General features: G+C 36.0%; 1 protein-coding gene across 6 annotated transcripts in view; it reads right to left on the bottom strand.

Annotated features, from left to right (window-relative positions):
- The window catches only part of CBR4 (carbonyl reductase 4), a 125,173-nt gene that overhangs the window by 101,240 nt on the left and 5,380 nt on the right, over positions 1–18,553 (bottom strand). For 3 of the 6 annotated variants that reach the window (XR_001903014.3, XR_002521879.2, XM_021938154.2), the window contains exon 4: positions 15,511–15,645. Coding sequence is in view for 4 of the 6 variants with exons in the window: in XM_021938154.2 (XP_021793846.2) it covers positions 15,511–15,645 (135 nt within the window). In the remaining 2 variants the exon portion in view is untranslated. Of the gene's footprint in view, positions 1–495; positions 3,235–8,112; positions 11,968–15,510; positions 15,646–18,553 lie in introns of those variants that run through there. The other 3 variants (XM_003899351.5, XM_009207840.4, XM_017959201.3) reach the window with 2 other exon arrangements.

The following is an 18,553-nucleotide window of genomic DNA, read 5'->3' as shown; positions in this document are numbered from 1 at the left end:
CCAGGTAATACTGATACCATCTCCATTTGGATTTTAGGCCAAAGGTTTCTAATTAAATTGCTGGTATTAACAATTACTCAAACTGAAAGCATACTGTCTAAGAGAAAATAGTTGATTCACTTTGCAAATTCAGTTATAAAGTGAAAGGAAGCATTAAAGTCGCATAAAAAGCCAGAGGAATGTGACCAAGAAATATTCCAAGATATGAACTGAGAGTCAGAACAGATTTATCTCAATGATTTCCCCAACCATGGCACAATGTAATGACTAATGAATATTTTACTGCATATATCCAATATATTCAGAGATAAGTAGGCAAGGTGTGGGTATCAAAACAAATACAAAATATTTAGTAAGCACTTAATATCTGTTGAATTACTTAATTAGTTAAATGAAGGAAAACAGTATGGTCTCTTCCCTCAAAAGTTTTACAATGTAATTGAAAGACAAATTTTTAAACTCTTATAGTTGCAGACAAAGATAAAATTAACATTAGAAAGTTTAAAATCATTAAATACTTTATTTAAGAATAGTATGTTTATCAAGTTAGGACAGTGGTATCATTTCTCAATTTACACATTCCTTTTGAAAATCTTAGAAAAAAATATTTCACCAATGTAAGGCACAACTCTTGAATATGCAGCGTAGTCTTCTCTCTTTATTCTGAGTAACAGAAGCATGTAAATTAAATTATCCTCTTTGCACAACTATTCCCCCAAAACTAATTTATAACATATAATTATCTCCCTAAAAAGCAGTTACAAACCATAAATTGAGTATGAATAAAATATGAAAAAGGGCACAAATTTTAAAGCCCTCCATGCAAAAAAAAAATTAATACATTGGCTTTACCTATAAACCTTATTTTGTTAATGCTAAGCACAGAACCCTTATGGGCTTATAAGAGTCTGCAAACAGCTACAGATGAGTCTTCTTGTTAAGAATTCATTCAATGCTTCTCAGAATAGCAGATTTTAAAAACTGAATTCACTGAGGTTTTCTCAAACCTCTGAAAATAAGGCAACAGTTCACAACTGATTTCAGAAATAGAATGTAAGTATTAAATTAAACATTCTACTAGGTCAGTGGGAGTAGATGGATTCACCTGAAGTGGAGCAGTGAAGGTTTATTTTACCTCTTTCAAGATCTCTCCGTATATTCCACCAGTTTGAGATAGGCTGGGGGAGGAGGTGGAATAGTTTAAAAGGTTTTATTTCTTATTTTAAAGTATAAAAACATACACTTAAAGGCTAAACCTATCTATAATCTACATCTTAATGTCAGCAAAAGATACTGCTTTCTACCCAAATCACCAATTGAATCAGCCTTGCTCGTGATTTCAGAGCATAAGGTGTCCAGAGAAGAAAACTCAAGACTGAATGGACTGCCATAATGGGGAAGTACAGGTAGACAAAGGCCAGCAGGTGAGACAGCATTAGAGAAACTATCTACTATGTCTGAATAAGCTCTCCTACCTTACAAGCATCAGCTACTACATTTGAAACCATCCTGAGTGCTGCATTTCCTATATGTGCCCAGACTTGGCAATGCCCGATAAATTCTGTATGTTACCATGTCCTGCATTTAATAGATAATTTGTTTAATGATACTCACACTTAATTGACTTTCTCATATCCTGAGTAGATTAATCTTAGAAAACTATTTCAAAGATAAATTTAAAATAATTAAAATAATTAAGGAACCCAGAATCTTGATTTAGAACACTGCTTTGACTTTTGTTATTACTTTGCATTTATTAGTATATCCTATTCATAATCTTGCACTTTCAATATAAAATTAAATATTTACACAATTACACAAAATAATTGCCAACTCCAAATCAACATGAATGGAGTGACACTGAAAATATCATACTATTCCCCATAAAAGAGTTCAATGCAAAATAATCATTACCTGGTATTTTACATTTGGTTTGTGTCTTTATCTCTATTCCCAGGCAAATATTCTCACTTAAGACCCAGTGCTTTAACTGCTTCTTGTAAAGACACTGAATTTATTGTTATTGCAAATTTATTTATTACTTATGGTTATTCATAAAGAATTTATTACTTTCTAGAATTTTGGGATAAGAATCATAATCACTAATGCAAAATACTCTTAATTTTTTAAATGTTATATTTCTGTTTTTAAATATTAATAGTCACTATTCTAAGTTCTTCATGAATAAAAAACACGTCCCAAGTTCAGGAGATCTATGCAGCTCACTACTGTACCAGGTATTAAAACCTTAAGATAAGGGCTAATCCTCATCACTTATGAGAATTTCTCAAGAATGGGTCAAATGCGCCACATTTAAATTTGCAGATTATTTTGTCCAGCTGCTCAATCAAGAGAAATACCACTCAAAGAAATCAATTCTAAATTCATGTCTTTAATGAACACTATGTTTTGCAACTTGTATAAAAACTGATCACCCAAGCACAGACAAAAGGAATATATTTATCGTTAGTGGGCCTGCTAAAGTATTGACAATCAGTGTCCTCTAAATACTCTTATTTTGGCAATAGCCCATAAGCTTAACTTTTAGAAAATTTAGCTTGATACAAGAAAATAATTCATCATAATTAGACAATATAATTTTTCTACTTTTGAGGCAAAATATATAAATCAATACTTGTCTACATGACTTGCAAAATGTCTATAGACTAAGATTGCTACAGTCTATAAGGTAACCGAAGTTAAGTGATACATAGCCTTTAGAAAATACAATTTGTCTGGGGGGATGGTTGCACATATATTTAAATATGTTAAAACCACTGACTTGTATATTTTAAATGTGTAATTTATATGGTATGTGAATTGTATCTCATGAAGGCTTTTTAAACAAAACAACACTGCTGTAACTTAGACCAAAAAAAAAAAACACTTGTCACACATTGTTCTTTTCAGACATATTTTTATAAAGACAGAAATTAACATTTGTAGCATCAGCAAGTTTGATTAGCAAATGTTACCCATGTAGGCATAATTGTCCAATCTGTAGCCAAAGTGTGCCCCTGATGCTAACCACCCCTATAACTGAATAATCTATAAATTACAAAATGAGTTGTAATCCCCCATCCACTACCAGAACATGCCCTGTAACATATGGTGATTCTAAAAGAAACACAACCGCATGTGCCACCTCAATAGTTTCTCCAAACCTTCCAAGAGGAATTTTTTTCTTTAAATGTTCTTCTTTCAAGTCTTTTGTCATATCTGTGTGTACGAATCCTAAAAGAGAAATGTTTGTTTAGTTGAAAAGGGTACACACTAAGACATCTGCTGAATTTCAAAAAAACATAATGAATTTGTTTCTGAAAATTTTAATTTGAAATTATTTTTTAAAAAAAATTTTTTTTTTTGAGACAGGGTCTTGCTGTCACCCAGGCTAGAACACAGTGGTGCAAAGATGACTCATTGTAGCCTGGAACTCTGGGGCACAAGTGATCCTCTTTTTTTTTTTTTTTTTTTTTTTTTATTATTATCATACTTTGAGTTCTAGGGTACATGTGCATAATGTGCAGGTTTGTTACATATGTATACTTGTGCCATGTTGGTGTGCTGCAGCCATCAACTCGTCAGCACCCATCAACTCGTCATTTACATCAGGTGTAATTCCCAATGCAATCCCTCCCCCATCCCACAAGTGATCCTCTTGCCTCAGCCTCCCAAGTAACTGGGACTATAGGCATGCACCACCACACTCGGCTAGTTTTTGTACTTTTTGTAGAGATGGGGTTTCGTCATGTGGCCCAGGCTGGTCTCAAACTCCTGGACTCAAGGGATCGGCCCACCTCAGCCTCCCAAAGTGCTGGAATTACAGGCATGAGCCACCATACCCACCCTATAATTTGAGATTATTAGTAATCCTTGTTTATAAAATAGTTTTGTTGGCTGGGTGCGGTGACTCACGCCTGTTATCCCAGCACTTTGGGAGGCCACGCGGGCGGATCACCTGAGGGGAGGAGTTCGAGACCAGCCTGCCCAACATGGTGAAACCCCGTCTCTACTAAAAATACAAAACACTAGCTGGGTGTGGTGGCAGGCGCCTGTAATCCCAGCTACTCAGAAGTCTGAGGCAGGAGAACTGCTTGAACCTGGGAGGCGGGCAGAGGTTGGAGTGAGTCTAGATAGCGTCACTGCACTCCAGGCCTGGGCGACGAGCGAAACTCCATCTCAAAAAAAGCAAAACAAAACAAAATAGTTTTGTTAGTAATCAAGACACCAAGCCTATATTTTTATACAATTTAACTCAATGAATATTTACTGGACACTAAAATATCTGATCCCCAAGTATCTGGCCCACCTAGCAAAATGTAAGTAGGTAGATACAAACATGAATGAAACAAAATTCCACTCTTTGGGGAACCTATGATTTGTGGAGGAAATGGTCACTTGCACACCCGATTATGATGTAAGAAGTCTGGTGAATATCCTGATAGAAGTATACATAAAATACCACAGAATAGATTAATTTTCACTAAGGCAGGGATAGAAGAGAGTGGAAAGTAGTGTCAAGGGAAGGAAGGCATCACAAAAGTGGACACATGAATTGATTTGGTAGCTGATGATTAGAAAGGCCGGCATTTCCCACATCCGTATTTTAAAATCTTATGATCATATCCAATTCTGATACAAGTAAACACAGAAAATTCAAAATTTAATATAGTACTGGTGTATTCAGTAAAGCCTGACAAGAATATGTTCTAAAGAATGTATTAAGTTCTACAGTATAAAGAACTAACTACATATTATATAACCAACTAATCCTAAATAATTGCAAATATATACCAGGGAGAACTGTAGACTTATGAAGAAAATCTGTAAGATGAATACAGGACATACAAATACACATTATTAATAAAATGCTTAACTTAAAATCAGTATCCTGTATATTACTCAATCATTTGGGTTATTAAAAAGAAAGCAATATTTATCCTCATGAAAAGAATAGTTAGAAAAAAATTTTTTTAAGGTCAGGAAAAATAGATGGACTAAAAGCTCAACATGACTTGTGAAGTAAACATTTAATGTGCAATCTCAAAAATATAGTTTCCAAATTGCCCTATGTTAAAACTAAATCATTTATAGCTCAAACTATAGATAAACCTAAATATATTACCTTTTAAAGTACCATAATAAATGTGAAGTAAACAATGAATTAAGAATTAACATTAGGCCATTGGTTTATTACGCAATACTATGTAATTACTTAACTTTCCTTTCTTTAGGTTTGCAGTTATAAATATCTATGCATATTCTTAAAAGTCTTGTGAAAAATATTCATAGATTTGTCTATCATGAAGCTTATGAATGACACATTCATTAGGGAAAAACTGAAACAAGCTAAATGTCTTTCAATAAGAAACTGGTTAAATAAGTTATGATACATCCATACAACAAAATAATGCAGGTATTACAAATAATGCTATATGTTCTCATTTGTAACTGGGAGCTAAAGAATGTGTATACATGGATGTGATGACAATGGAGATTCAGAAGGGTGAGAGGGTGGGACGGAGGTGAATAAGAAATTACCTAATGGGTACAATGTGTGTTATTCAGGTGATAGACACCCTAAAAGCCCTGACTTCCCACTATGAAATCTATGCATGTAACAAAACTGCATCTGCACCTGCATTCATTTGTATTTATACAAATAAATGAATAAAATAAGATAAAAATAAAAAATTAAAATTATGCTATAGGATATTTAAATCTAAAAATAACATTTGTGTATAAAATGTAGGTTACAAATGAACTGTTATACCACTATTAAAAACACAACAAAAAACTTATACTAATGACTGAAAAAAGTATTATACCAAAATATTAACAGTGATTATCATTAGATACTAGAATTACAGGTAATGATGATTTTTATTTTCTTTATATTTTTCTGCTTTTTGCAAACTGTCTACAACAGATATATATATTACTTTTGTATTCAGATAAAAAGTTGTTGAAAAAATACACACAGTACTACCTTCAGATAGTCTGTAATGAAGGCCTGGAATAACAAAACTAATTTTGTATTATGTATGTTTCACTGTGAAATTACATTGTGAAATACAGTCTTCTCTGCCATAAAATCTTACCACATTTATTTTAAAAGTCAGCAATATTTCCTTCATATCCTCTCATCTTTAAGAAGAATGAGAAGGCCAGAAGGAATGCAAGAATAAAAGGAGGAGCAGCTAACACAGATATTGATACTAGCCTCTGTAGAATTTCCAATGAACTGTAAATGAAACTTAATTTACAGTGAAGAGTCACAATAATCAACAGGCAATCCAATCATCTTAATATCTTGGGGGTTCTTGCTATCCAAAGTTTTCTGTCTTTAGATACACGTATCTTCCTTTTTATTTTATTTTATTTTTTTTTGACAAGAGTCTCACTCTGTCACCAGGCTAGAGTGTAGTGGTGCGATCTCGGCTCACCGCAACCTCCACCTCCTGGGTTCAAGCAATTCTCCTGCCTCAGCCTCCCCAGTAGCTAGGACTACAGGCATATGCCACTACGCCCAGCTAATTTTTGTATTTTTAGTAGAGACGGGGTTTTCACCAGGTTGGCCAGGATGGTCCTGAACTCCTGACCTCAGGTGATCCACCCACCTCAGCCTCCCAAAGTGCTAGGATTACAGGCGTGAGCCACTGTGCCCAGCCGACAAAAGTATTTTCAAAAGTGCCTCAGAGAGTATCCTAGGAAGCAAACCTCATCTCATACTTGTAATAAAAGCAGAATGAATAAAAATTGTCAAAAACATGTAAAAGTTCATGTTATCTTCTCAAAGATAGACACAATTATCCTTTAAGTTCTTTTCGAACTCTAGCAAAATTAGCATAGAATACTTCCCAGTAACTCTCACAAACTCTCAGCATAAAAATCGATGCATTGGCCGGGCGCGGTGGCTCAAGCCTGTAATCCCAGCACTTTGGGAGGCCGAGACGGGCGGATCACGAGGTCAGGAGATCGAGACCATCCTGGCTAACACGGTGAAACCCCGTCTCTACTAAAAATACAAGAAAATTAGCCGGGCGAGGTGGTGGGCGCCTGTAGTCCCAGCTACTTGGGAGGCTGAGGCAGGAGAATGGCGTGAACCCGGGGGGGCGGAGCTTGCAGTGAGCCGAGATCGCGCCACTGCACTCCAGCCCGGGGCAAAAAAAAAAAACCCCGTTAAAAAAAAAAAAAAAAAAAAAAAAAAAAATCGATGCATTTTAACCTAAAAAACAAAAACAGAAAAACACGATAAACTACAGTAGAAATGGTTTGCAAGAAAGACCTTGTGACTTTGCAAATCCCAGGCTCAACTTCTGACTCTGCTGGCCTGGCCTTTTTTCTCAAAGGCAGTATTTTGTGGTTTAAAAAACCACTGGATTAGGATACATTAAACTAGGTTCTGTTCCCTGCTCTGCTAATACTATTAAAGCTATAACCTGAGAAAAATCATGTGCCAAGACCAGCTCAGTCATGGAGACCCCAACCCAGCAGCACTAGAAGAATTAAAGACACACATACAGAAATATAGAGTGTGGAGTGGGAAATCAGGCTTCTTACAGCCTTCAAAGCTGAGAGCCTCGAACAGAGATTTACCCACATATTTACTGACCGCAAGCCAGTGATAAGCATTGTTCCTATAGATTATAGATTAACTAAAAGTATTCCTTATGGGAAACAAAGGGATGGGCCGAAATGAAGGGATAGGCCGAAATAAAGGGATGGGTCTGGCTAGTTATCTGAAGCAGGAGCATGTCCTTAAGGTGCAAATCGCTCATGCTATTTATTGTTTGTGGTTCAGGAACACCTTTAAGAAGTTTTCCACCCTGGGTGGGCCAGATGTTCCTTGCCCTCATTCCAGTAAACCCACAACCTTCAGCATGGGCGTCATGGCCATCACGAACTTGTCACGGGGCTGCAGAGATTTTGTTTATGGTCAGTTTTGGGGCCAGTTTATGGCCAGATTTGGGGGCCTGTTCCCAACAGTCACGTACTATCTGCAACTGAATGACTGTTTCTGTATCATAAAATGAATGAAATAGATGGAAAATGACAGATCTCTGAGGTTTCTTTTTTTTTCTTTTTTGCTTTTTTTTTTTTTTTTTTTAAGACAGTCTGGCTCTGTCACCCAAGCTGGAGTGCAGTGGCACAACTGCGGCTCACTGCAACCTCTGCCTCCCAGGTTCAAGCAATTCTCCTGCCTCAGCCACCCCAGTAGCTGGGACTACAGGCGCCTATCACCATGCCCAGCTAGTTTTTGGTTTTTTTGTTTTTTGTTTTGTTTTTTTTTTGAGACGGAGTTTGGCTCCTGTCACACAGGCTAGAGTGCAATGGCATGATCTCGGCTCACTGAAACCTCCACCTCCCAAGTTCATGCCTTAGCCTCCTGAGTAGTTAGGATTCCATGCATTCGTCACCACACCAGGCTAATTTTGTATTTTTAGTAGAGGCAGGGTTTCACAAGGTTGGTTGCGCTGGTCTCAAACTCCTGGCCTTAAGTGATCAGCCTGCCTTGGCCTCCCAAAGTACTGGGATTACAGGCGTAAGCCACCATGCAGCCTGGCCTGAGGTTTCTGTTAGCCCCTGCAACCCTACGATTCAAAGATTAAAAGTATGCCTCATTAAGTACTCTTCATGACAACTTTACTTGAAATTTAGGAAAGTAAGTTCCCCTAGAAGGGCCCTCAGTTCTCACATTGGTAGGTACATACAGGTTAGACTACTTTCAATTCAAGAAGCACTAATGCTAACCTGGGTTTTCATCCATGCTGTGTTGAAAGGAACTGATTGGCCCTTCTGGGTGGATGCTAGTTCTGATATGTTTGTCCTTTTGGAGACAAAAAGTAAGGCCACAAAAGTTGTGAGTGACCATTTGAACGTGTTTTTTCACCTCGGGAAAAAAGCAGATCTAGAATAAGGCATGAGATACTGGAAGGTCTCCAAGCCTTAGACAGGCAAGGAGACCTAAGCAGTGAGACACTTTCAGGGACAATCCCAGAGAGATGGCAAGATAACCTCTACCACACGGACACAGGCTGGCACCCTTCTTTCTGCTTGTATTACTTTCTAGTCTATGCTCTCTCTCTGCTTGGCCCCAAAGGACTCTCCCCCATATCATCCTTTCACTTCATTTGTAAAACTCTGGAAATTTTGCTCTACTCCCCTTTTTGCTAGGTATACATTTACAATGCCTTTCACACTAGGCTATAAAAATTACAAACTACCAGTAGGTGCCACTGTCCAACAAATAATGCTACTGCATCTCCTGGAGAGTTAGGGGTTTCCAATTTGGAGGACAGACATGTGATCCCCCAAAAACAACCAAGTAAGCTAGATATGGAACAGATAAAGGCTGACATCTTGAAGCTTTTAATAAGGTCCTGTTAAACATTACAGCCTGGATTCATCTCTGCTATGATCTATGTCTATGTTAGGTCGGATCTGTACAATCTGATGATTACAAGAAGTCCAGAACAGGAATGATGTTCAGCCACCCACCTCGAAGGAAGAGTCTCCCTCTACTGCTCAAGCTTAGAAGACAAGGGTGTGATTTATTTAGGGAAAGCTTGCCACAACCTCTCCCGAGACCTATGAATGGATACTTGGGATAACAAATATCAGCGGACAGCTGCTAGCCATCACTGAACTCTGCACTAAAAGTAAAGTGGATGAAAGAGGCCAAGCTGAAAGGAAGGGATGAATTCACCAATGCTGGTTTTTCCTCTGTGATTATGTTATTTTCTGTGGAGGACAAGCACATGTCCAAAGAGCCTCTCTTCATTTTCTGTAGCTTTTTAAAACACGTATAAACTTTACGTTTTTGAGGAATTTTAGGTTTACAGTAAATTGAACACAACGTTCAGAGAGATCCCATGCACCCCCTTTTCACCCCTCCTTCCCATTTCCCCCTATTACTAACATCTTACCTTAGTGTGGCACATTTTTTACAACTGATAAACCAATATTGATACATTGTTAAGTAAAGCCCATGGTTTATATTAGGGTTCACTCTTTATTTTATGTATTTATTTATTCATTTATTTAATACCATTTTGTTTTCACAAGCTAAGAGGTCACTCTTTAGACTGTACAGTTCTACAGGTCTGGACAAATGCATAATATCATGTGTCCACCATTATAGTAGCATACAGAATAGTTTTACTGCCCTAATAATCTGTCTGTAGCTTTTTAAAACTCATGTATCTGTCCCCACTTTATCAGAAATTAAAATTTATCAGAAATTAAATTAAAAATGTAAAGCTAGTCTCTAATGATAAATTACTCTGGGCTGTACGGAACTTCCATGTCATTTTATATTAAAGGTTATGAACCACATGATCTTCATTTATAAATATATTCACAACCCAGGGCATGACATATAAATAGTCTCTTGGATTCCATATCATGTATCACAGACTTGAAGAGAAAGATTAATAGTCCTTAAACAACTCACACACCCTTCTTTCTGCTTGTATTATTTTCTGGTCTGTGCTCTCTTCTTGGCCCCAAAGGACTCTTCCCCCATATCATTCTTTCACTTCATTTATAAAATTCTGGAAATTGTGCTCTACTCCCCTTTTTGCCAGGTATATATTTACAATGCCTTTCAAACTAGGCTATAAAATTTACAAACTACCAGTAGATGCCACTGTCCAACAAATGATGCTACTGCATCACCTGGACAGTCAGAGGTTTCCAATTAGCTACAAAGTTATCACTTCTTAAATCAATGAAAAGATAATTGAAACGACAAGCACTAAACCAATTTAGAGCAAAGATACTTCTAGTTTAGTTCCATATATGTGATTAAAAACCTAGTACAATTTTTACAGGAACTCTTTAGGAACAGGGATACTCTTGCTCATAAAAGTAAATGCATGGCTCCTGCCCAGTGAGAATTTATATTTGATAAACTCTAAAGATATAGGCTAGGCATGGTGGCTTATGCCTGTATTCCCAGCTACTACTGAGGCAGGAGGATAGTCTGAGCCCAGAAGGTCGAGGCTGCAGTGAGCCAAGACTGCACTACTATACTCCAACCTAGGCAACAGAGTGAAACCCCATCTCAAAAAAAATTTTTAACAATTTTTTTAAAAAGATTATTTCCTTTATGTATTTCTGACTAGCTATATAGTATAAATAGAAACACTTCATTTCCATATTCCTAGGTCATTATTTTAGTTTTCAACATTTTTATATACAGCAGAGCCTTTATATTTAAAAAGGCATCAGGATTTTAGCTTATCACTAGTACTAACAATTGTGAGATGGGGCACTATTTGATGTATCTACCAGCTCAGATGTCCACTCTTTGATTAAAGTTTCCAGGACTCAAAAAAAAAAAAAAAAAAAAAAACCCAGACACTTTTCTAAGGGAGAAGAAATAAGGCTCTTACCAAAAAACTAAACCAAGATTTTAACCAGAACAAATTTCTATGTCTTAATATTATGTTTGTAGAAGGAAGCAGAGTGAGAAATCAACTTCATTCCAAACAGCACATAAGAACACTTAGAATATCTGCTCTGAGTAGCTGCCAAACTCATACAAATCTCTGTCACCAAGATTTTCTCCAAGCAGTAAACATAAAAGCTCTTCAACTTAAAAAATAAATAAATAAAAGTGCTGAAACACTTAAAGTATCCTCTAGAAATAAACACAATACTATTTGTCAAAATTAAAAATGCATATACCTCTGAGGTCTTGGCAATTCCAGTCCCAAGATTACACTCATATACTTGCAAATGTGCAAAATAAACTATATACAAGTATTGTCACTGCAGTTGTAACAGAAAAAGTTCAGAAAATAAATGCCCGTCAAAAGACAACAGGTTAAATAAGTTAGGCATACCCTTAAAACAAACATTATTTTCTGTTTTCATTCAGCCATTAAAAGTGACACAACAGTCACAAAACACCAATTATTACATGATTCCATTTATATGAAATGTCCGGAATATGCAAATCTGTAGAGACAGAAAGTAGTTTAGCGGTTACCAAAACCTGGGGAGATAGGAAAGAAATAGGGAATGAATGCTAATGGGTTTAGGATTTCTTTAAAAATGATGAAAATATTCTAAAATTTACTGTGGTAAAGATTGAACAATTCTGTGACTTACTAAAACCACTGAATTGTACAATTTAAATGGGTGAATTGTATGGTATGTGAATTGTATTTCCACAAAGCTGTTATTTTAGAAAGTGAAGCAGCTCTATATGGAAAAACATAGAAACATCACCAAGGTATATTGTTCTATGAAAAAAGGAAGATACAGAACACTGTGAATTGCATGATACAATTTGTGTTATCTCACACTCACGCCTAGCCTGCTTTATTGGCTTATATGAAATACAAAAGAAACTATGTAGTTAACAGCAATTACTTTTAAGTAAGCCAGAGGAGAAAAGATTCTTCATGCCTTTTTGTACTTTTGAATTTTGTACAATATTATCTATTCAAAACACATATTTTTTAAAATAATATAGCCATTATAGGTTCCACTTATCAAATATTGTTTCTAATATTCAATATTTTCCAATCAGTAAGATTTACCATGAACAGTTTATTTCATATTTAAAGTAATACCAAAGATTAGCAGCTATTGATCTTTAAAAACAGTCAACAATATTAGGCAATGAATGGCAGCCTAATTTATTATTTTCCTTGTTCCTTGCTTTTCCTGTTATAATTTGCTTTTAAACTGTTTTCCTGCTAATTGGAAACTCTATTTGAAGGTGACCAGGAAAACTGACATTGTTAACTCTGATGTTTGTTAGCTCTGTTAGAAGATCTGTTGAAGAATCTGGTTGAAATTACTATCTAAAATAAGGTTGGTAAATAATCCATAGAACTGATGTAATTCTACTATTTCAAGTTGCACTTTGCTTCTGACCAATAATGCATATTCATGCCATCAAATCTGCTAAATATACATAAAGGCCACCCTATTAAATGGCAACATGTTCAGCTACAGGTTGTTATCTGTAGTATAAATTGCACTGGAAATCCATAATATATAAATATACATTATGCTCTATAAGGGTTCTATGCTCAACGAAAAAGGGGAGTGATAAATAAAACCACCACTTTCAAAAAAAAATAAAATAAAAGACTGCACTGGAAAGTAAAATCTTTAAGAAAGAAAGACTACAACCACACTTCCATAACAATCTTAAAACTTCCCCTTAGTATGCAAACTGGATTCCCACTATTTAGTCTACTGCCTTGACAACTATTTACTCTTAACTAGACAAAATTAAGCATTCTTTCTTTCTTCAACATTTCCATAGCACCATATATGTACCTCTATTTTATATTTATCATAAGACATTGCAATTATTTATTTACATGTCAGTCTTTTTCACTATACTTAGCTCCTTGTGCAGAAATACCTATTCATTCCTGTATTTGGGGAGCTAGCACAGCCCCTGCACGTAGGAGACATGCCAGAAAGTTTGCTGCATGAGCTACTGTTAGCTAAGAACACTTGCATTTCCTGTAAACCATTCAGCTTTTAAATTATCATGAACTAAAATTAAGCCTTCATTACCCACAATATTCCAATCCTGAAAAGAGAGGGAAGCAAATACATGTAGTTCCAAACCACAAATAATTTATTCCACAGATGTTTCATCTAGGCTAACGCTAAAAATCAATCAGCTTGCATAAAGCATACACAAAGAGAAAAAAGCACTAAGATAACAAAAATGCTGCTTTTGGATTGCTTTTTCTTTTTCTTTCTCTCCCTACTCCCAGAAAATAGATGTATCTGAACCACAGTCACTTATCAAATATTCATAGATTTAGAATGTCTGAATGTAGCTAGTCGCTGTGCCAAAAAAAAAAAAAAGAATTGAAATAAAGACACACTATAGACCAAAACGGTTACCAGGATATTTTGATAAATCCCTGATACCTGCTGGCTCAACCTCAGTGCCAAAGAAAACACCAACTGTAAGTAAGGTCCAAGCTGGAGCCGTTAGTGACTGGAAAGGGAAAGGTGGCAAACGTCTACTTCAGCCCTCTCTTTCTTACAAACGACCAGCAAACCGAAATAAACTGCCTTTTCTTATATAGGTGATTAATTCTTAAGTACCTACAGTAGGCTAGGACAAAGATTCCACGGCTAACTGGCAGAGGTAGATAAAAACACTTGTGTTACTTAAATACCAAGTAAATACCTAATCAAAATTTCTAGCACACCAGCTAATTAGTGATAATGTATTTTTGAGTTTTAGCACCATTTTATTACCCTTTTCATTAATCCAGGCAATTGTATCAACTAGTAACCTGGCAAAAGGCAAATAATGGAAAAGTAAAAATTAGGAAAATGGGAGGTTCCAGATAGTTTAGACAGACCATAGTAGTAAAAGAACAAAACTATCTAAAGTTTGTGTAATGATATAAAGGAAATCTAAAAAGAAATTTTTTATTTTTATAGAGACAGGGTCTCGACAGGGTCTCGCTCTGTCACCTAGGCTGGAGTACAATGGCATGATCATAGCTCACTGCAACCTCCAACTCCTGGGCTCCAGCAATCCTCCTACTTTAGCCTCCCAAGTAGCTGGGACTATAGGTATGCACCACTATGCCCGGCTAATTTTTTTTTCTTTCGGTTCGGACAGCATCTTGCTATGTTGCTCAGGCTGATCCGGAACTCCTGGCCTCACGATACTCCTGCCTCAGCCTCCTGCATGAGCTACCACACCTGGTAGGACATTAATTTTAAGCTTCCATTAGGTGGAAATCAAAAGACAAAGCTTTTAGTAACAGTTTTTCCATAAACTAGATGTATAACCTTAGGCAAGTCACTCTGAATCCCAGGTACAGTTTTCTAATCTACAAAAATGACTGGAAAAAATGATCTCTAAGACCCTCTCCACCTTAAGTTATTCCATTAGTGCCAAATTCAAAAATAAAGACTCCTATGTTTTGGATGTTTGTCCCCTCCAAATCTCATGTTGAAATGTGATTCCCAGTGTCGGAGGTGGGCCTAGTGGGAGGTGTTTGGGTCATGGAGGCGGATTCTTCATGAATAGCTTGGTGCCCTCCACATGGTAACAAATGAGTTCTCACTGTTCACACCAGAGCTGGTTGTTTAGAGCCTGCCACCTCCTCTCTCTTGCTCTTGCTACCCCCATATGACTTGCCTGCTACCTCTTTACCTTCTGCTATGATTGAAAAAAAGCTTCCTTGGCCTCACCAGAAGCTGAGCAGATGCTGGTGTCATGCTTGTACAGCCTGCAGACCCGAGAGCCAAATAAGCCTCTTTTCTTTATGAATTACCTCAGATAGTCCTTTATATAAATGCAAACAGGCTAACAGATAGACTTTATATAGAATATGAGGTACAAGAAATTTTTTTGAGTCTCCCAGTTCATTATTTCATTCTTTTCACAATCATTTTACAAACTATTCTACCCAGATGTCAATTACTAATGTTCCAAATAATGGTTTCCCGATAAAACAATAATCATAATCAAGTTATTTTAATAAAGTTTTCACTAACCTGGTGCAACTACATTCACTCTAATTTTCTTTCTTGCTACCTCTTTGGCAAGAGCACGTGAAAATCCAACTAATCCTCCTTTACTGGCACTGTAAACGGACTGGCCAGAATTGCCTTTTAAGCCAACAATGCTTCCTAGGACAAAAAAAAAAAAAAAAAGCATATTAAATTCAATTAATGGGGTTACTTGAAAATTCAGATAATAGTAAACAAAAAGGTAAAACCCACCTCACCTTGTCCTTTGTTAAAATCAGAAATTCTAACCACTGTCATCAGTCATTTACGGAAGATATAAGAGTCCAAGTCTGCTCCAGATACATACAGAAAATAGCATTTGAAAGCAGCTGATATAAAACTGCCAATGCAGGTGCTTGCAAATTGATTCATTATGTGAAGGGGACACACTCTAATTTATGAGCATGTCAGATATGATGAAAACTCTGTATGAAAATTCTCTGGTATTTATAAAGGCTTCCAGCAGGTAGAGGTTAATGCCAAAAAAACAATTAGTCAGACAAAAGCTAACTAATTTTATGATTCTACAACACAGACATAAGGCAGAAAGCTCTCATTTTCTCTTTAAAAACTAGTTCATTTGAAGACAAATCTCACTAAAATTGAATTACGTGCATAACTCATTTTATTGTTCTGCTTTATTGTGCTTTGCAGATATTGTGGGGTTTTTTTGTTTTTTTGTTTTTGTAACAAATTGAAGGCTTGTAGCAACCCTGCCATCAAGCAATCCTATTAGCACTTTTCCAACAGCATGGCTCACTGTGAGCAGTGCTCACTCTGTGTCTCTTTGTCGCATTTTGATAATTTTCACACCATCTTAAACCTTTTCATTATTATGATGTCTGTTATAATGATCTGTGGTCAGTGATTCTTGATGTTCACTGCTGTTGGGGTGCCACAAACAAAATATCACTGCTCACTGACAATGCACCTGCTCACCAAAGAGCTCCGATGGAGAGATGTGCAAGGAGATTAATGCTGTTTTTGTGCCTGTTAACACAATATCCTTTCTTCAGCTCATGGATCAAGGGATAATTTTGACTTTCAAGTCTTATTTAAGAAACACTTTATAAGTCTATAGCAGTCATAAATAGTAAGTCCTCTTAGGAATCTGGGCAAAGTAAATTGACAGCCTTCTGGAAAGGATTCACTGTTCTATATATCATTCAGAACATTTGTGATTCATGGCAGGACGTCAAAATATCAACATTAACAGGAGTTTGAAAGAAGTTATTTCAACCCTCATGGACGACTTTGTGGGGTTCAAGACTTCAATGGAGCAGAATTACAAGTGGAGCCTGAAGATGTGACCGAATTGCTGCAATCTCATGATAAAACAAATGGGTGAGGAGTGGCATCTTATGTATGGATAAACAAAGTTGTTTCTCAAGATGGAATCTACTCCTTATGAAGATGTGAATAGTGTTGAAATGACAAAGGATTTAGAATATCCTACAAACTTAGTTGATAAAGCAATAGCAGGGATTGAGAGGAGTGGCTCCACTTGGATAAAATCCACTTGGATTTTTTACTTGGATAAAAAATTTTGTCTTAAGAAATTGCCACAGCCACCATTACCAGTCAGCAGCCATCAACATCAAGGCGGGACCCTATGCCAGCAAAAAGATTATGACTTGCGAGAAGCTCAGATGATCATTAGCACTTTTTAGCAATTAAGTATTTTTTAGCAACGAAGTATTTACGTTGTTTTTTAGATATAATGCTACTGCATACTTAATAGATCATAATATAACTTTTACATGCACTGAGAAACTAAACAATTGGGTAACACAAAATTTGCCACATTGATTGACTCTTCATTTCATGAAAGATTTCTCTGCAGCATGTGATGCTGTTTGATAGCATTTTATCCAAGTAGAACTTTAAAAATTGGAGCCACTCCTGTCAATCCCTGCTATTGCTTTATCAACTAAGTTTATAGGATATTCTAAATCCTTTGTCATTTCAACACTATTGATATCTTCACAAGGAGTAGATTCCATCTTGAGAAACAACTTTGTTTATCCATACATAAGAAGCAACTCCTCACCCATCTGTTTTATCATGAGATTGCAGCAATTCAATTTGTGTGACTTACATTCTTGAGATATTCGCTTTATTCTGGTGGAGTAGAACCAAAGCTACAATATCTGCAAGACATGCTTGTACTGTCCATCTAAATTGGCAAAGCTTCAATTATAAACATTTTGTAAAAGTGCAATTTCATTACATTCAGTGATGTATTGTAAATTGTACTGCCTACTGAAGATTCTTGAGTGACCACATCTAATGAATATGTAATAATTTTTAATTCAAGTATCAACTATAGGCAAATAAATTCTTGCAAAATAGAAGTGGGGAAGTAATTTTCTGCACCACTGACCTATACTTATGATATAAAAATTAATCAAGGACCTCACAAAATTATTTTAAAGTAATTTTAAAAAAATAAAACATTCCAAACATCTATTAGAATCAACAAGTTCAGTATTAGAATATTTATCTACATTATATATTGTCGGCCAATTAATAATAAAGGAAGAGAACTATGAGGTACACAGACAGAAAAGACATCAGACTGAAGAAATGCATATGGACAGAGAAAGAAGTGTTTATCAGAAAGAAAAATACAGAGAGACACAAAAAAAGAAAAATACATGTACAAAAAAAATACCAAACAGGGCTGGTCCGATGGTAGCAGGTTATCAGAACTTATTAACAATAGTGTCACTAAAGTTGGTGGCTAAATATGAGTGGCTTTTAAAAGAAAAAAAAGAAATACCAAACAGAAGCTTTAGCAGCTTTGATTTGTGCCACGCACTACTGTTCATCAGGTCAAAAAGTGATAATTTCTGAAATATTAATGAAGTGTCTAGCAGTTTAAAGTAGTCCTTTCTGTAGTAAGATTCTCAATTTACTTTTTATTATCTATTATTTTACTTTTAGCTCAATTCTAAAAGTTTTGCATGCATAAGGAGGACTGATGGGTTTTTTTAAATATACCTAAAAACAAAAAGAATATTTTAGA

Source organism: Papio anubis, chromosome 3 (assembly GCF_008728515.1).
Source record: "Papio anubis isolate 15944 chromosome 3, Panubis1.0, whole genome shotgun sequence".
NCBI classification, from domain to species: Eukaryota; Metazoa; Chordata; class Mammalia; order Primates; family Cercopithecidae; genus Papio; species Papio anubis.
This window is presented reverse-complemented; position numbering and strand designations above follow the sequence as displayed.